Source organism: Myxocyprinus asiaticus, chromosome 24 (assembly GCF_019703515.2).
Source record: "Myxocyprinus asiaticus isolate MX2 ecotype Aquarium Trade chromosome 24, UBuf_Myxa_2, whole genome shotgun sequence".
NCBI classification, from domain to species: domain Eukaryota; kingdom Metazoa; phylum Chordata; class Actinopteri; order Cypriniformes; family Catostomidae; genus Myxocyprinus; species Myxocyprinus asiaticus.
The window spans coordinates 43639785-43660878 of record NC_059367.1 but is presented as its reverse complement, the minus strand read 5'-3'; the positions used below and the strand labels follow the sequence as shown (position 1 = coordinate 43660878).

Here is a 21094-nt window from a genome sequence, read left to right as displayed (position 1 = left end):
GCTTCAAAACAAAATTAACTTAGCCACAACAGCTTACTATGGGCATTTTTATTTTTGTCCACCAGATGGCATTAAATTGACTCCTGCACCAAAGCCGAGTAATGAAACCATTTTCAATTCTTAAAGCTTTATTTTCCCATAACTGCTAAATAGTTTGAATAGAAGGTATGTAGCGTCAAATGATTTTTTCTGCAGGGACCTGTATCTTCCACCTGCTAAAATTAATACATAAAACACAGTCACTTAAATGGGTTTTTAATGAAATCATTGTATTGTCCACCCCAACAAGAGGTGCTAAAACAACTTAAAACACAGTTCACATTAAGGCTGGCAGACCTCATGCCCATTGTTTCCAATGTTATATAAATAGTATAAAGTACGTCCCTATTGTTATGTGGCATATTCAAACACACAAACAGAGAAAAATAAATATGACAAACAAAACAAAATAAATTCTGCAATGAGTGATTTGAGTATTAAGTCAGAAGATAAAGCATGCAGCTGTATTACTCCAGTGTTAAGAGAAGAATATCAATGCATTTGGCCCGTCTATGATGAAACTAAAAACATTTGAAACCAAATAATCAAGAAGGCCACATGTGCTGCATTGGTGTAATAGACACAGAAATTAAAAACTACACTTAGCTAAACAACAGTGTCAAAGAGCGATGAACAAAAGCATATTAATTACTATAATCTTCCAATTGTATAATCATTTTTAAAACAATGTTCCCACAGTCTCATAGAAATCTAAAATTGGGGTTTCCAGGCCTGGACACATTTTATAGTTATGCTCAACATTACAATATTTCATTGGGAAGATGTTACTCTTGAGTAGAGTAAAACTTGCTCTCAAGCTATAGTGATGTCTGATTTGTGAGCAAATTGTTCAACTGAGTTGGTTCTTTTCAATGATTCAGTTGAACTGGTTCACAAATCAGTCTGAATTATTCATCAGTGAATGAAAATGATTTAAAAAAGGAATCACAAATGACAGGTATGCATTGAAAAGTCATGAAAGTCCATTGGTCAAAAAGTGTGGGAACCCCCTTCAAATTACCTAAATTGCCATGCGCACACACACACACACACACACTCATATACAGTGCTTACAGGCAGTGTCATTTCAAACTACATGTCAAACACACTAGACACAGTCTTATGGGGTCATAGTTCATGCATTTGAGAATGCTTCTATTTGGACAAAGAGATCTGGACGTTTCTCACTAACAACCCTTTTGGAGTGTTTCAAGTGTCTAATATAGCTTCCATTGCCTTCGACATCATCAACGTCAAGCACACATCTCTACAAACTTTTACGCAGTGGGAAATATGTATGCGTTAATGAAATAAATATAGTTTGTGAGTAAAAGAAATGTAAATCAGTGGTTCTTCAAAAACTTGCAGCTTTGTTCTGTTCCAAAAAGTTCACACACAGTAGAGGGAAAATAATGCTAAATGTTAATAAAATGAAACCAATCACATAATTGTGCAAAGACAGCAAAATAAAAAAGCTAACCAACTTGTAAAAGTGAGGAGAAAACACGTACCATATCTTTTGTTGTTGATGTCAAAAGGCTATGTGTCCAATTATACTCTACATACTTTTTCTGAGGGAAGATAAACATTTATGATAATGAAAGCCAAAATAATTGTTTTGTTGGACAAGAATAACTAGCTTTATACCATATGACCCACTTGTGGTTTTCGACCATTGAAAACATGTAATATTTAACAATTAATGCATGGAGCCACATTGAGAGCCCCATATCTCTGGGATTTAACCATACTGGGCCTTAAAAATTAAGAGAATAATCTGTTCACAACCACAATCTAAAAATATATTAAGATATCTTTAATACTTCTGCAGTTATAGGCACTCCATTTTTGGACTCACACCACTGGCATATAATGCAACAAGAGGTGCTGAAGTCAACTGATTTTAGTAATAGATCTACCTATCTGTGTGTAAAAATAAAATCATGACACTGACACCTTTCTAAGTGTATTTTTTTTCCCAAAATCAGACGAAAATTCTCATTTTGACCCGCCTCTACAAAATAATTGGCTTTCATAATCATTTATGTTTCCTTCACTAGTTTAAAAAAAAAAAAAAAGATCAAAAAGAAAATTCTGAGCCGGTGACCTCTGGATGAGTTGACAGATTGGCCCAGCTAACCAAATTGTGCAGATGCCAACATGGACCGGTTGCGCAACATGCTCTCTTTCGTAAAACACATCAAACTACACACAATGAAAGAAAAGAAAATGTTTGGCTGCGAGAGCAGAAACCCAAATGTAATGTTAATTACTTTTCTGTGATAAACAATTCTGATAATCGATGTGCAATGTTAAATCTGGCCGGTGGAGAACCACGAATGTAAATGACATTACCAGTACTTTCTATGGTAGCGAGAAGAATCTATGCCAATATATACAGTACTTCTACCTGAATCCATTGCATACGTCTCTTCGGGTTAGCCCAAGTATGTAGCCATTGACTAACCTTGTCAAGTCCCCTAGTAGTCTCGCATAAATACAGCAGCAATTCAACTGTTGAAACACAGTGTTATAAATGATCTTAGTACAAACCAGCGACATCATTATCCACTATTGACTATAAACCAGAGCTTTATAGTCCTAAACTTCCCTGCTTGACATGCATAGCAATAGCTGCGACTATTAAAACCAGTGTCCCTTCCCTTCTTCATGTCTGTGTTCCTTGATAGCGTCGCATTTCAGTGGCGTAACCCTTGTTTGAGCTCCTGAGCGTCTGATTGGTTAGCGCCCTTTAAGTATGCCGTCCAGGATGCGGTCGCCCTTCTCCGAGAGCCAGTATCCAGCCATTGCGGCCACTCCGCCAATGAAGATAGCGGTGAAGACCATGTCTCCTTTGGCAGCTAGTGTAGCAAGTGCACAGATGACGACACCGAAGAACATCTGCTGCAGAACTAGCACCTCATCATCAGTCATGTCATCAAACAAACCCTTCTCTGGGCCAGCTATGACAAAACAAGAGAGAGACAAAAGGTTATACTAAGGCTGCACAATTAATCGGAAAAATAATCGAATTTACAATTACGGCAGCCGTAATCAACTAATCTTAAACTTTTACACACTTTAGGTATTCCAGTCGTTTCGAAATGTTCTATGTACAATAGGGGTGGGCGATATATACCGGTAGACATGATAAACCGGTAGAAATTTGGCAACCAGTATACATTTTGGATTATCATCTGTATCCGGGTTACGCAAAACCACTACGGTGTGCAAGAAATGTGCACTTCATTCTATTCACACGTACGCAGTACACATTCTGTCGGAGAAGAGGAAGGCGGTGCGGCTTTATGGGAGACTGCGAGAATTGAAGAAACGGTTTTTCAGGTACTGACCATTTTTCGGCAGCTGCCGAAGCAAATTCAATGACATTAATCTCGCAGCTGTATATCACGTGAAATTCACATGCTATCTCTGAAGCATGAAGGTGCGTGCGAGTCCAGCATGCTTCCAAAATGTGCTCTCCACCCGGTTTCTCTCTATCATGATTCGCGGCACAAATTTCAAAACTTACTTGGCCCATTTGAATTCTACTGGGTTTTGAGGCTTTTTTTTACCTTAAAGCACTATGGAGGAAGTCAAACATCTCAAACGATGAGATAGCATGACATTCTAACCAACACTGATGAGGAAAACAGCTAAAACAATGTGTCATGCGCCAACAATTGTGTCATCTGTCATGCAGATTTTTTTAAACTATACTTCACCACCCTTAATAAAATTCAGTTTGAATGATGTTAGATAAACTGGCTTTGCTTTCAGATATTCAAATATTGTCTACAGAGATTACTTAATTCATTAAGAGCCTAATTAAGTGTTTTATAATAATAACACTAGTCAACAACGTCAGACCGAAATGTGAAATTTAGTATTGTGGTAAGCTTGATTACCACTTTTTGAATACCGCCCATTTTTTTCTCTGACTGTTTGTAAAGTTCCAAATAAAGAGAAAATTATATAAGAGGAAGTAGTTTTCATTTATAAAGTATTTAATTAAGTGACTGGATTTTTCAAAAATAGGCATTACAATATGGTTATTATATAAACCAATTTTTATTGAATTTTTGGGGTTTTTTTAACTATCATGATATCTATCATTATCATGATATAAAATTAGTGATATAATGATATAAGATTTTGGTCATATCGCCCACCCCTAATTTACAATGCGTTTTTTGCAACATGGCCATGTCCAGTTACACAACAGTGACTTTGCAGCATTACTCCACACTCAGAAATACTTCATTACTGTTAGTGTGTAGTTGAAATGTGTGAACTGGGATCCAGCGTGTGTTGTACTCACCAGGCGGTAGATTCTCTACACAGATGCTGTCTCGTCTAATGAATCCCTCTGCACACTCACAGTGGAACGATCCCTCCTCATTTATACACGCTTCATTGAGTCCTGGACAGGCGATCGCTCGTTCAGAACACTCGTTAATGTCTGATGAACACAACAAGATTGTGATATAGTCACAGGGAATGTGATGGCAATATAAAATGTTTCACGATTGTGAATATTGCAGTGATTTTAACTGGCTTTCTATTTAGCCATTAAGCTTCATTAGACTAGTTTTTTTTATAATCCTTGACTTTAAGAGCATTAACACTGATGTTTTAACAGTATGTCTGATTTAAACATAAGTAGCAAAAATGGCATTAGAATTGGAATGTTGGTTCATTTCTGTGAATCAGTCCAAACTGTTTGTTTCAATAAATCAATTTAAAAAAATTGATTCAGTGAATTGTTTGTCATCACTCAAAAATATTCACAAAAGCCCTTGCGTGGCATTTTTCATGTTAAAATGCTTTAGTAAAAATTGATGCAGGTGAACATTGCTGTTTATTACTATGTCTTGTTATATTGGTTTTATTATTGTTATAATGGTGATTAAATATATTTCTTCCTTTAGTTCATTAAAAAAAAAGTGGAAAATTTGCCATGAAGATTTTAAACTATATTTTTACTGTATTTTACTTCTTGCATTAAACATTTTGAATATAATTGGCAACAGTGGCTGTTTCTTCGAAATGATAGTTAACCCTTTAAGCTCACAAGGTGTTTAAGAATTTCCTGTTTCAGTGGCATACCCATAATTAAAGGCTTATAACTCGACAAAAATAAAATAAATAGAAAAAAAATAATAATAATAAAAAAAAAATAAAAAGAGGGTTAAGTGCTTAGGATCAATTTTTTTAATGTGAAAGACTGATAAATTATGAGACTCTCAACCTAAGAAACTGCTGAAAAAAAAAAAAAAACACAAAAAAGCCACAAATTAACTTTCTTATTTTTATGATTTTACATTATATATCTCTGGGTGTAAATAAGGTGGTTTTGTTTTGTCAAAACAAACTGCTTTTGTTTTGTTCCCATTCTTATCACCTGTAACTGAGTAAAATTGTGTTGATGTGACAAAGCAATCAAAAGTTATAGCATTACAATTTTAATTTATCCAAGTGTCAAAAGCCTCTCCAAACAAATAAAACATAATAATTGTACATAATAATTAATTACACATGCAAATACAACAATGACTAAAGGTACGCTCTCTCTTCAAAGCATGCAGGCATGAGTAACAAGATCTTATTCAGTTCCATTCTGTCATTTGAGTCATCATGGAGGCTGTGCCAACATATGACACATGGCTATTTGATCAGTTTTATGTCTTAACCGATTACAATAATATGTACAGTGCAAAATTGTAATAAATTATCAAAATGGCACGCTTTTGATTCGTCTGCAAATTTCAAAAGCACTTGTTCAGTTTTGGTCATAATGCCTGCATGCATTTTAAAGTAGAGCTTCTAAGCTTTCAAACGATACCTATTTTGTGTTAGTCAACACTGTAGTTATTACAACCCCAATTCCGAAAATGTTGGGACAGTATGAAAAATGCTAATAAAAAAAACAGATAAATAAAAATTGTAAATTATATTCACCCTATGCTATATTGAAAGCACTACAACTACACATTATATGATGTTTTACTTTGTGAATTTCATTGTTATTTTTACATTTACAGTAATTTCAAATCAGATGATTTGAGAAAAATTTTAGGACAGTCGAGTGTTTACCACTGTGAAACATCACCATTTCTGCTAATTACACTTAAGCATTTGGGCACTGAAGACACAATTTTGTTAAGTTCAGAAAGTGAAATTGTCCCCCAATCATCCATTATGTAGGTCTTTAGTTACACAACAGTACAGGGTCTTCGTTGTCATATGGGGTGCTTCATAATGTACCACACATTCTCAACTGGAGACAGGTCAGGAGTGCAGGCAGGCCAATCTAGCACCCGCACTCTCTGCTTACACAGCCATGCACTTGAAATCTGGGCAGTATGTGGTTTGAAGTTGTCTAGCTGGAAAATGCAGGGACGTCCCTGGAAAAGACGGTGCTGGAGGGCTGAATTTTTACATATCTGTCTGCATTCATGGTGTTCACACAGATGTGAGAGTTACCCATGCCATGTGCACTGACACACCCCTGGCCCATACAGACACTGGCTTTTGGACCTGATGCTGATAATAACTTGGATGGTCCTTTTCCTCTTTGGCCCAGATAACACAACGACTTAGTTTTTCAAAAACTGTTTGAAATGTGGACTCTTCAGACCAAAAAACACAGTTCCACTGTTCTACAGAGGAGTCGGCAGCGCTTCTGGACTGTGTTGATGTAGGGCTTCTGCTTTACATAGTAAAGTCTTAACTTGCATCTGTGGATGCAGCGGTGAATAGTGTTGACTAACAAAGGTTTACCAAAGTTATCCCAAGCCCATGTTCATGATATCCATTACAGATGAATGATGTTTTTTAAGACAGTGATGTCTCAGGGATCAGAGATCACGCGCATTCAGAAGTGGTTTTCGTCTTGCCCTTTATGCACCAAGATTTGACCAGGTTCCTTGAATCTTTTAACTATATTGTGCACTGTAGAGGGTGAAATGCCCAAAATCCTTCCCATTTGTCTTTGGGGAACATTGTTCTCAAAGTGCTGGATTATTTGCTGAAGCATCTGTTGGCAAATTGACAAGTCTCGAATGATCTTTGCTCTTGAAGGACTAGGCTGTTTTTGGAGGCTCCTTATATACTATGACACGATTGCCTCACCTGTTTAACATCTCCTGTTTCACATCGCCTTATTATTTCAACTCATAAAATTGTTATTCGTCTTAAATGGCCCGTCTCAACTTTTTGGAGCATGTTGCAATCATCTGATTTGAAATTACTGTAAATGTAAAAATAGCAATGAAATTCACAAGGTAAAACATCCTATAATGTGTAGCTGTAGTGCTTTCAATATAGCATAGGGTGAATATAATTTACAAATCACTCCTTTTTGTTTTTATTAGCATTTTTCATACTGTCCCAACTTTTTCAGAATTGTGGTTGTAATATTTTGATAATATTTTTTTTTTCTCTGCAGGCCCATCAGAGCTTAAAGGGTTAAATAAAACAAATTCACCCATTTCAAAGCAAATGCATACATATCTAGGTATATATAATTAAATATCATCAAAAGTTTGAAAGAGTTTTTTTTGTTATATATCATCCAGCCCTACCAAACATCAAACTTATACAAAGATCATGCAGTGTATGAAAAGTAACATCTTTTAAGTGTTCAGAAACACACTTTTACCTAAACACTTTGCACCAGTGATTCTGAACCCTTGAGCGCATTTCTTACAGCGAGCAGGTCCACTGCCCATACAGCCCACACAAGCTTGATCGCAACCTGCACACAACCATCTATTAGTGCATACACACACACACACACACAATCCCACAATGCATTAATGTGTTTTAGTGTGAGACTGACCTCTGCATTCATAAGAGCCATCTGTGTTGAAGCAGTACGTGTTTGATGGACAGCGAGCTAACTCAGTGCCGCACTCATCCACATCTGCAATTAAGAGAATTAAGAGAAACAAATTTGACATCATACATCATGTACCATAGCAGGTAAGAGAAGAACAGGAAAATAAAAGAATTTGACGAGTCAGCTGCTAATATTTTGAAACTTTAATGGCGTAACTCACCTACACACTTTTTGCTGTGAAGGATCCATCCAGGTTTACAGTCCAGACATTTGTCATCTTGTGAACCTGTGCACTTTTTACAGGAGTGATAACATGCTACATCAAGAGAGAGAGAGAATTTTATATTTATATTTAAAGACATTTTCCAAATTAATTCTGTAATAATCAACAGCATGCTACCAATGCAGTCTATAGAGCTTAAACTGTATTGATCCCAAAATATGAGCACTGATAGATGGTGGCTGTGTGTGACTGGTTACCTGAGCAGGAAGGCTGCGTGTGATTAGAGCTCTTTTCTCTGTAGTATCCATCGGCACAGTCTTGACACAGGGGGCCTGAGTATCCCGGGTCACAAACACACTCTCCATCTCCCAGACGTGTGCCCTCACCCTCACAGCGACCCAGACCACCACACACTCCTCCAGGACCTGACGGACACTCTGTAAAGCATGGTGTATAATACTATTAAACTAATTACTATTATTACATGGCTCTCTGGAATACTTGAATGTGATTGGTCAATGAAAGTTATACTAGGCAACTGATATCCTACATAGCTGTTATACACCTCTCTTATCACTCTGCGCCCTTCTCACATGATAAAATCATTTGGTGTTATAAAAACTCTAGTTTGGGGTGTTTTTTGTTGTTGTTGTTTGTTTGTTTGTATGTCTTTTTGATGCTTGATGAAAAAGAGCTGCATGAAGAAAAATTATCCTTTTGTGTTCCATTAAAAGAGTAACATCAAACGAGTCTGGAATAAGTAATGTCCGAATTGACATTTTAGGTGAACTATTCCTTTAATATAAGAGTCAAGGTTGTTGTACAGTATGTCTGGTATTGTATTGTTTCATGCACTGATTTCAAAAGAACTGGCGTTTTGGTACCAAATTGATTCTAAAATATGTAACAACACCAGTGTTTCTGCAGTACCAGTAGTACAGAGTGCAGACTCAATTCTGTGTTCACACGCTTATTTGAGCACATGCCCTGTTACTACATGGAAATGTCAACCACATCATGGAAAAATAAAAAGTTTAAACCAAAAGGAACAAACCCACCTTTTAAATTTTGTATTAGTGGTATAATGTACAATGCCAGCCAGACTGCTAGAGGGCACCGCTTGCTCACACAGCGCTGACAGAAGCACTGAATGCAGACTATATTTTGAAATGCTGCATTTTAAGGTTTATCAATCCCGCAAGGCCATATTGCGATTTCTATCTTAATTCGATTAATGTTGCATCATTAATGGATATCATACCGATATCTCAGAATCAAAGTCTGCTGGTTTCAAAGCATTTTTAATCTTTCCCTCATCATATACAGCTGCAATCAAAATTATTCAACCCCCCTGACCAGCAATACATTCTGGTGATGTGAATTAAAACACATCAACTAAAACCTCAGTAAACAAAGTTTTTAATACACATTTGAGTGATTTTGAGAACAAAGAGTTCAGTTTACCCAAATTTTTTAATAAAAAAAATAACTAATTCTCTCCACAAATGTCAAAAATATACAACCCACAAAGTCAATCATTTGTGGAGTATCCTTTATCCTTAATAACAGCAAATAAATGTTTCAGGTAAGAGTTCTCAGGCTTCGGACACCTATCTATTAGAATTTTTACACATTTCTCATGAGCAAAAGCTTCCAGCTCATTGACATTCTTTGGTTTCTGTGCGGTCACTGCTTCCTTGAAATCCCAACAAAGGTTTACAATGGGATTTTAATGATTGACCGAAAGGGCCATTTATGGCCATTCCACAACCTATCCCTGAACCAGATTTTGGATAACTTGGATGTATCCTTGGTGTTATTGTCTTGCTGGAAACTCCAGTGATCACAGAGCTTCAATTTACACACTGAAGGCATCACATTTTTCATGCCAAAATGGCCTGATACCTGAAAGAACCAGTGATGTCAGTAATATAGTCAGGATAGCCATTTCCTGCAGCCGCAAAACACCCCCATAACAGGAATGACCCACCTCCATGCTTGACTGTGGGGATGGTGTCATTCTTGTCATCACCTTGTCATCTTACTCCAGAGGTACTGCTGACCCATGGGTCTAAAACTCATTTTCAGTTTAGTGTCATACGTCTATAAAACCTTCTTCCAGGACTCCACAGGTCTTTCCTAATTCTTAAATATTCAAGTCAATATTTCCCTTGGTGAAGTTTTGCTTTCTTCCACACACCAAGAATGTTGCTGTTGTAACATATTTAAAAAAATGTATGAATATTGCTGCCAACTTTGCTTCCAAGTGCCTTGGAAATGTACTTTTAGCCATGACCTTTCTTGTGTAATGAAATATTTTCCTCTATTAGCTTTTGAGACAACTTATTTTTAATAGCATTTGTTGCATAGAAATACATTTTTGCTTACAACGCTAAACTTAAATAAGTGCCAATGCAGATTGATGACTTAAGTAATTAAAAAAAAATAAATAAATAAAAATAAAAAAAAAAATAAAAAAAAATTGTGTAGTCTTACATATTTAAGAAACAGCTACATGCAATAGGGGTTGATTAATTATGACATGGCTGTATTTTTAAAAAATCCTGCTATTTACAAATATTAGGTTATATATTCACACTATGACTTTGAATGTGTCACTCAACTGATATAGATTTAAAGTTTAAAAATTCTGGATCATCAGAAAAGCTTACCTTTGTAAATCCTTACTGTCTTGGGGGGGGTTGAATAATTTTGATTGCAACTGTATATGGATGAATCTACACATTTTTTGTGTTTATCCCACCTATTGGCTGGAGTTTGTTTTATAGATTATCTTCTGTTGTGTAATTCTGTTTTACAAAATTTGTATAGAATCACCAAACTTGAGCAATCCTACAGCAAAGTTGTCGCGGGGGATCTCGTAGGCATACATGGACTGTATGAGTTTAGAGGGATGGACGACGGTTGATGCTGTTATGCGCGGGGTTAATGCTCACATTTTTCTTTTTTATGCTTGTTTGGTTCAGGGGGAAGTTTGGGGTTTGATTGTTGCACTAATGTGGAATGTGGCCTTTATAATTTTATTTTTGACACACAATCTATTTTTCTTAATATGTCAAAAAGTGGGGGTGCTTTGCTGTAGGAGAGACTGGTGCACTACACAAAATAGACAGCATCATGAGGAAGGAAAATTGTGTGTATATATTGAAGTAACATCTAAAGACATCAGCCAGGAAGTTAAAGCTCGGTCGCAAATGGGTCTTCCAAATCGACGATGACCCCAAGCAAAGTTGTGGCAAAACGGCTTTAGGACAACAAATTCAAAGTATTGGAGTGGCCATCACAAAGCCCTGACCTCAATCCGATAGAAAATGGGTGGGCAGAACTGAAAAAGCATGTGCTAGCAAGGAGGTCTACAAACCTGACTCAGTTACACCAGTTCTGTCTGGAGGAGTGCGCCAAAATTATTTGTTTTAATTTTTTTATTATTTTAATTATTGTGAGAAGCTTGTGGAAGGCTACCCAAAACGTTTGACCCAAGTTAAACAATTTAAAGACAATGTTACCAAATACTAACAAAAAGTACGTAAACTTCTGACCCACTGTGAATGTGATGAAAGAAATTAAAACTGAAATAAATAATTCTCTCTACTATTATTCTGACATTTCACATTCTTAAAATAAAGTAGTAAGACTAACTGACCTAAGACAGGGAATGTTTTCTGTGATTAAATGTCAGGAATTTTGAAAAAAAACTTAGTTTTAATGTATTTGGCTAAGGTTTATGTAAACTTCTGACTTCAACTGTATTATTTTTTTACACTTGATTTGTTTTAATCACCCCTCAGACCGGGGGGGGGGTCACGTGACGCCATGCGTGTTTCGGATGTGTGACTGGCGAGCTCTGCACACTTTGCTAGTTTTGATACTTTTAAATGATATAAACCAGTGAGATTCGATACACCCTGATCCATAACTGTTCATGTCAAAGAATTCAAAATCCTCGGGCTCTGGAGACATTAAAAGACACTTACGTGCTCAAGCTGGCGCCCCTCCAGAGGCTTAGAGCCAGGGAGTCGATTTGGCCAGAGAGGTGAAAGAAATTCAGCGTGAATTGCTGAACGTATCGGCAATGCTAACGAAGGTCGTTGCTGACTTAGAGGATCTTGCTGCAATACATCGATCGATCATGGCCATGGAGACAAAATTCACTGAGATGGTTACAAGAGTGGGGGATGTCGAGAAACGGATAGATTATCTGGAGTCATCGGAGAGGGAATTAGCTGCTAATACACTAGCGACCACGGCGGATTTGGAGCACGTCTAGGAGAAGTTGGAGGATTTGGAGAATTGTAACCGGCGGAATAACATCCGAATTGTTAGAATTCCTGGGGGAGCAGAGGGTCAGAATATGGTGGAATTCCTGGATGGGCTTTTTCCGAATCTGCTTGACATAACAGGCCATAAGCTAGAAACTGAGCAAGCTCACACGGTCCCAGCTCGGTGATCCGCTGAGGGAGACAGGCCCCGATCAATTCTAGCAAAATTTCTGAGATCATCCCATAAAGATCTTGTGTTATGCGAGGTGAGAAGTAAATGAAGGCTTTCTTGGAAGAACCACAGCATTTTCTTATTCCCAGACTTTGCGAATTCGACAAGAGAGAAACGTGATCGATTCAAGGAATCCAAAAAAACTCACACCAACGGAAGGTCGCTTTTGCACTGATGTTCCCGGCCAAATTGAGAATAGATACTAAGGATGGCCGTAAAGTATTTACATGTCCTCAGCAAGCCATGTCCTTCATAAAGTCAGTGGACTAAGTCATTTTGTGGTACTCACATTGTAGCGAAGTGAGCCCAACTCACCGAACATTCACTTGACCATCCGAGGAAACTGAGCGCCTTTTTTGTTTCTTTTTGTGCTGGTTCCACCTAGCAGCTGGAGTTTGTTTTGTGTAGCAGCACTTCTTTGGGACAGTTTTGTGGATGAATCTGCACGTTCTTTGTGCTTATGCCTCCTATTGGTTGGAGTTTGTTTTGTGGAGTATTTCTTGCAGGACATTGGAGTGATTGGGTCATTTGTTGTAGCAGTTGAATGGGCCGGCTTACTGAACATTCGTTTGACTGTCCAAGGAAACTGAATGACCTTTTGTGTGTGTGTGTGTGTGCTAGTTCCGCTAGAGGCTAGAGTTTGTTTTATGGAGGAACACACCTTCGGGACAGTTACAGTTGCAATCAAAATTATTCAACCCCCCCTGACCAGCAATACATTCTGGTGATGTGAATTAAAACACATCAACTAAAACCTCAGTAAACAAAGTAAGTTTTTAATACACATTTCAGTGATTTTGAGAACAAAGAGTTCGGTTTACCCAAATTTTAAAATAAAAAATAACTAATTCTCTCCACAAATGTCAAAAATATTCTAGCCCTAAAGTCAATCATTTGTGGAGCATCCTTTATCCTTAATAACAGCAAATAAATGTTTCAGGTAAGAGTTCTCAGGCTTCGGACACCTATCTATTAGAATCTTTACACATTTCTCATGAGCAAAAGCTTCCAGCTCATTGACATTCTTTGGTTTCTGTGCTGTCACTGCTTCCTTGAAATCCCAACAAAGGTTTGCAATGGGATTTTAATGATTGACTGAAAGGGCCATTTATGGCCATTCCACAACCTATCCCTGAACCAGATTTTGGATAACTTGGATGTATCCTTGGTGTTATTGTCTTGATGGAAAGTCCACTGATCACCGAGCTTCAATTTACACACTGAAGGCATCACATTTTTTATGCCAAAATGGCCTGATACCTGAAAGAACCAGTGATGTCAGTAATATAGTCAGGATAGCCGTATACTACAGCCGCAAAACACCCCCATAACAGGAATGACCCACCTCCATGCTTGACTGTTGGGATGGTGTCGTTCTTGTCATCACCTTGTCATCTTACTCCAGACATACTGCTGACCCATGGGTCTAAAACTCATTTTCAGTTTAGTGTCATATGTCTATAAAACCTTCTTCCACAGGTCTTTCCTAATTACTTCTTGAATATTCAAGTCAACATTTCCCTTGGAGAAATTTTGCTTTCTTCCACACCCCAAGAAGGTTGCTGTTGTACCATATTTAAAAAATGTATGAATGGTGCTGCCAACTTTGTCTATTGGAAATTGAAGTGCCATGGACATGTACTTTTAGCCATGACCTTTCTTGTGTAATGAAATAATCTCCTCTATTAGCTTTTGAGACAGTTTATTTTTAATAGCATTTGTTGCATAGAAATACATTTTTGCTTACAATGCTAAAATTAAATGTTAAAACTTAAGTGCCATTTTAGATTGATGACTTAATTTTGTTTTAAAACAATTATTTGTGTAGTCTTACATATTTAAGAAACAGCTACATGCTATAGGGGTTGATTAATTATGACATGGCTGTATTTTAAAAAAAATCCTGCTATTTACAAATATTAGGTTATATATTCACACTATGACTTTGAATGTGTCACTCAACTGATATAGATGTAAAGTTTAAAAATCCTGGGTCATCAGAAAAGCTTACCTTTGTAAATCCTTACTGTCTTGGGGGCACTGAATAATTTCGATTGCAACTGTAGCCCAGGGGTACTCAACTTTGGAAAAACGGGGGGCCGGAAAGTAGGATCCCTTTAGTCACGAGGGCTGCACTCTTTTTTTTTTTTTTTATATTTTTAATTACTTTTTTATATTAATGAGGTGAGCAGACTATGCTATATGCTATTTAATGCATCATGGACACATGTAATTAACACAAGTAAAATAAAAACATAGATATATAGCAAAATTCTTGTAAAAGTGTGGTTCTTTAAAAATTAAAAACTGTGATATACTATTATTATAATGATCATATATAGGCCAATATGTTTTTTTGTTTGATTATTGTAAAATATTCAAACTTTTAAGAGTAGGCCATATACTGCAGCTGAATGCACCACTCTAAAAAATGCTTGATAACAGAACAAAGAGGGTAATCCTGCAATAAAGGATTTGAGATATATTCTCCCAAATGCTTAATTTTTTGTGATTTGCGTTACTTACCAAAAATAACTCTGAAAAGAGGGTAATAGATGAATAGAATACTGTTCATCTCAAGCACAACTGTTAACACGCATACCCTGTCTACACCGGATGCGAGAGTCGCGTCAAAAGCAATAGAACCCATAATAATCAGTGACGCTGTCTACCATGGAAGCGTCTGTAGCAGCGTGTTGCATTGCGCTGACAGTAAACAGATGTCCTTTCCGTTTTGCGCTGCACACGCTGGCACTACTACTGCCAACAACACAAATAAATGCTTTAGAAAGTTCGTATCGACGCGCCTAATGTATGCAGCTTCAAGCCGTCTCGTCATCGGATGCGCCCGGTGTAAACAGGGTGTCAGCACAACAGTCATGACATCTGAAATATTCATGAATGGAACTTTTTACTTAATGTTTTGCATCGGGTCCAAGTGTTTTTAACTTCCCTATCCTTCAATAATTGTTCCTTTACAAAGCTTGAATGGTTTATGACTGTTTTACACATTGATATGAGCCGAAAAACATGCAATCCACGCTGAAATACGCTGAAGACACATCCAGTTTCCAGTATCATCCTGCACTGAAATGCACATCGCCGGAAACGCATCTAAACAGTCAAAGACCGTTATGTTAGGAATATTTAGCCACACAAGGCCTGCTCTCTTGACTTGAACTGCGCGTCAGTGGGCGGGGCCAAGGGTGCGATGACGTATGTTGTGGGATGTGTAAATACAAATGAGCAATGTTTCATGACATCACGAATAGACGAGACGTTTCAGCAGGGTGACAACTATAAATGCTCTTTTTAGACTGAGGAAGTTTTGAGTTCTGAAATTTACAGTAGGTTTTTATAGTACAGTTACCTCTTATATGTCTAAATATCAAGGATAATTTGATTCTCCATTTCATGACCCCTTTAACATTAATTTTGAACTGTTTAAATAGGTTAAAGGACTGTGTTCAAAAGCATGTTACTCATTTTTGCTGCGGTATCAAAACTGGTACCACCAGTTGTGAAATTTTACTGGTATTGGTACTGACTACTGACATTTTGGCGTGTGTGTTGTTCACCTGCACATTCCGGTCCGTAGTGTCCAGGTGGACAGCACAGTCTGAGCTCCTCAATGCACAGCCATTCAAACAGATCTGGAGCTTCCTGTTGTCTGGAAATCACACGCAGAACAGCTTACATGCTTCGTTACACAAATCACACATTTGAAGTCATTTAACAAGTTCACAGTGGCATGCACTGGAGTTGTTCTTAGCATGTGAACATGCGAGCCACTGTGAACAAGTACCAAATACTGGTCTTAGAGTATCGGTCAATACAGAGTACCGATACGAGTAGTTTTGTGTTTGTGTGTGTATGCAATTCCATTTGTGCACATTTGATATGCTAATATATATATATATATATATATATATATATATATATATATATATATATATATATATATATATATATATTCAGTAATAAAAAATAAAAAAAATTAATGACTGTTACATCAAAGCAAGCAAGTGATGTTTCTGGTCTTTGGTCCATTAATTTAAATATGGACACTACACACACACATGGAAAAACACATGCAGTTGTTCAAATGCACAGTCACATGCTCTCACCTGTGAAACCACCATGTCTCCACCTGATCTTCTATCTGTTCCAGCAGTCTGTTGCATTCAAAGTCTGACTTATCACATGCTGCCTCTACAATCTCTAACAGACGTGTCTCACTGCGTGCGCACACACACACACACACACACACACACACATTGAGAACCAGCTTGTGAGAGCACACAAATCCCCATTCTAAAATAACTGTGCTTAGACACCAAAGTTGGACAGATGGTCAAGGTGAATGAGGTAGAAAGATGTGTTTACCTGCGAGCATATTTCGCCAATTTCTCCTCTTCCCAAGCTGTATTCCCTCCCCCAAAATTCTTATTGGCTGTTCGCTCCAAGCCCTGAAACAACAACTGTTACTGTATATACAGGTCAAGAAACGAACTCAAAAATTTCATTTTGAGTCATTTACCCTCATGTTGTTCTGCCATGCTCCAAAATGACACAAAAACACCATACAAAGTACTCTAAATGACTTGTGCACAACATTCCAAGTCTTCTGAAGTCATACAACAGCTTTGTGTGCGGAACAGAACCATATACAAGACTTTACTCAAAATCTTCCCCTCTGCTGAAAAAGTATGGACTACAAAAATTGCACACACACAAAGCAATCATGTCTTTAGAAGACTTGGAATGAAGTCATTTGGACTACTTTTATGTTGTTGTTTTTTTTGTAATTTAGGAGCTTGACATCAGACGGAAGACAACAGTCAAGATATTGAATTATTCAGAAATCCTCCCTATCAAGAATACGTCATACAGGTTTGGAGCAACATGAGGGTGAATAATTTTTTTTTTTTTTTTTTTAATCATTATAAAGATTTTGGCCATTCTAAAATTCTGAAATATCTACAGGTTAATGAAGTTCTATGGTTGCTGCACACAGTTGGAAGTTTGCATTGCTTTATAATTCTTGAATGGGGTTTGACATCCCTGTGGTTTCACTCAGCAGTCACACACCTTGATGAAGCGCTCTGCGAGTTTGCGGCAGGTCTGACACGGGGCGGTCCTCACGGTCCCCACCGACAACAAAGAACACAGCACCAGGATGGACACGAGGGCCCAAGACCAGCACATCACGCCCTGTACAGCAAACCAAACAACAGTAAAGTGCATTACACAATAATTTCAAACAGAACACAGGCCCACTTTACACAGACTTCTCATGGGACAAGAACTGTCTATATGGCTTTCTGTAACAAGGTTTCAAATTTGATGCTCCAAAATCAATGTTACTCTCCAAACTACCTTGCCAAAGCATGGTATAATATGGTATGGTGTATATGATATGATGATGTGAGCATCACTTGGAAAAATATATAATATTACTATAGAAATCCCCATGACTTTAAGATTATATTAATTTCCATGACTTTTCAAGGCCTGTAAATTGTTTGCACGTGTGTCTGGCATGAAGCCAGATTGGTACCAAATTATGTAAATAATATTTCCCTGCTATTTCCAGTGGGAACACTAAATTATATACAACATGATGTGAAAAACAGTGGGGTGAGACCACATAGAAAATCATTTTTCTCATTTAAACCTGGAAATAAACAAAGTAGGGCTGCACAATCATGTGAAATTGGTTATTTCACTTAATATTGTAATTAATTTCGATAAATAACATTTACATAAAATGTAAAACAAAGAATAGGTATGATGTAAAACAAAGAAGCAATATTCTGTCACTAATCACATTTGTGATATTGAGCTTAACTGAACAAAAGGTCAGATGTCTTTGTTTTCATTGAAGCACACAAGATGCTTTGTGAATCATTCTCAAATCATGCTAGAAAAATTCTGAAATTCACAAAATCTTTGGTTAAACTATTCATTAAGCTGATAATGTAATTTGTAATGAAAAACATTGTATTCAATTAGAAAAACAGAAGCATTTCCATTTTCTCAGACTTTTGTACCCTACTGTATGCTAGTATGGTATAACATGGTATAATATATGATATGGCCAAATAATGTGGCATGATATGATTTAATCTGAGTCTCTAGATTGTCATTTCCTTTAGAAACTTAAATATATTATATAATTAATCCTTAGGTTGCCTGTCTTAAGATATTATGGTACTGAATCCCAAGCTGTAATGACCTTTCTTTGTCTGTCACCAAAACTTCAGTTCCTCTTCCTGTTTCATGAATGTGTCCATGATGTTTCTGAACTGATCTGGTCCAGTGATGCTGCATGCATGCAGACCAGCTCAAATCAAACATGTACAGTATCTGCACACCCTGACAGCTGGATGTTCAATGCATTTCACTACAGAGTACATCTATTCATGTGACATTACAGCTAAAGTCTTGAAATGAAGAATCACTGCTGATCTCCAGAGAAATCTACACAACATTAACTAGATGTTTTTTGTCGTCTAATTGCTACACTATTTCAAATTTACAGACAGCACACTCGAATGAAACATTATTGCCTTCAGCCGCTTTCATTTGAATAAAAGTGTCTGCTGAGGCGCGGTATGATTTATGTGCTTATTATTCTGTGTACTCACTTTAAAATGTTGCGTTTGGGCGGCAAACGGCTTCCAAATCCTTTCGACGGAAACACGTCTTCGAATTGTCTATATAAGACTTGTATTATCGCTGCATTAATACATTAATGCTTCCGCCGGCGTCTTCAAATGCAGTCGCTCTTCTCGTTCATTCTGTGTATGTCCCGCCTCCGCGTGTAGACAACCAATCGTTATTAAACAAGGATTCTGATACACCAATCACACGTCGCCGTTTCTCAAAATGACAGCTGCGGATTATGTGTCGTCATAACCCAGCCCATATCAGAATACAAAACAATATATTATAATTTGTTTATCCGTGTGGCGAAAATAGACATTCATAAAGATTTGTTTTTAAATGATACTTAGATTTGACAAGTAAACATTTACATTTGTCAAGACCCTATTGTTCTTCTAAGGATTATTAGGGCCCAAGCACTGAAAGTACGGAGACCCTATTGTTCTTCTAAGGATTCTTCTTCTTCTTCTTCTTCTTCTTCTTCTTCTTCTTCTTCTTCTTCAGGGTTTTCGGTACTTTTGGGGTACTTAAAGAGCACCTATTATGGTTTTTGAACGTGTCTAATTTTGTTTTAAAGGTCTCATACAATAGATTTACATGCATCCAAGGTCACACTTTAATTTGCTTATAATTTAAATTGCAGCATTAGCTTTTTCTCCCAGTGTCAAAAACTACTCGATCAATGATCCGTTCTAAAGGATTCATTCTAAACTCCTCCTTTAGGAGAGCCTACTCTGCTCTGATTGGTCAGATGTCCCAGTCTGTTGTGATTGGTCTACCACTTAGTGTAGTGTTTGAGGGCGGGTCAAAGCTGTTCGCAAGCAACCAATGAAGACCAGAGGCGGGTTTTTTGTTACCAAATTACATAGGTTAGTACAGGAAGTTAGTCTGGAATTACTAAGGACTCGTTTCAGGTGTTCAGAATCGGTTCTTTCTTTTTGGAGTCAATAACTCCATTTGCCATGCACTTTGATTTTTGAAACTTTGTAGACTTTTTTACATTAACAAACAGCTATATAACACACTACATGAAAGGTAATATTTGAAAAACCATAATAGGTGCTCTTTAACATGCGTGAAAACTCTTGAAAGTTTGCACACACATCAGAGTTGTCAGCCATTAGGGCTGGGCAAAGTTGCGTGGGGGCGGGGGGGGCATGTATGGGGGGCTCTGTAGCAACCCCATTTTTGGTACACCAAAATTGGTACATGGTATATAGAGCTCATCAAGCCAGACAACTTTTGCGCTGACAGTCATAAGCTCCACCAAACAGGAAGTCAGCCATTTTGGATTTTTTGAAAAATGCATGCTCTGGAATTTGAAATACTCCTCCTAGGGGTTTCATGCTCTAGGTACCAAATGTTGGCATCATCTTGCCAACACACAGATGATGCTAAATTGTGAACGGATTTTTATATATATCGAACAGTGTTACCATGGCAACATGATAAATTAACGTAAAAAAAATGGGAAACAGAAAGTGTCTCGTATCTTCTGCATGCATTATGTGATTTACATCATAATTGAGCCAAATGTTTGCCGTTGCGGGCTGATCACATTGATGTGGTTAATGTGGGTCACAGTCTTAGCGCCACCAACTGGCGGAAGGAAGTGTGGCACTTTTGACAGACTTTGAAATATCCCTCTTATGTTTACCTAAATTGCTTAAAAATATATTAGAAAAAATTTGAATCATGTCAAGACAGTGCAGATTTAAAATTCTGAAGGGATTCTTGATATCTTAAATACTGTTGCCATGGCAATGCATTAAATGGCATTATTATATGTTTTTGAGGTTCTTGGCATA

At 37.3% G+C, this 21094-nt stretch overlaps 1 protein-coding gene across 1 annotated transcript; it reads right to left on the bottom strand.

Annotated features, from left to right (window-relative positions):
* Positions 1-239: 239 nt before the first annotated feature.
* On the bottom strand, positions 240-19436 carry LOC127414904 (protein disulfide isomerase Creld1-like). The gene is made up of 11 exons (XM_051653297.1): positions 19268-19436; positions 17709-17831; positions 17004-17086; positions 16745-16855; positions 16196-16287; positions 8363-8542; positions 8103-8198; positions 7883-7966; positions 7703-7798; positions 4361-4501; positions 240-3002 (listed from the first exon to the last, which is right to left on the bottom strand). The coding sequence occupies exons 2-11, from the start codon at positions 17823-17825 to the stop codon at positions 2782-2784; spliced, it is 1221 nt and encodes a 406-aa protein (XP_051509257.1). The 5' UTR covers positions 17826-17831; positions 19268-19436; the 3' UTR covers positions 240-2781.
* Between the last annotated feature and the right edge of the window lie 1658 nt (positions 19437-21094).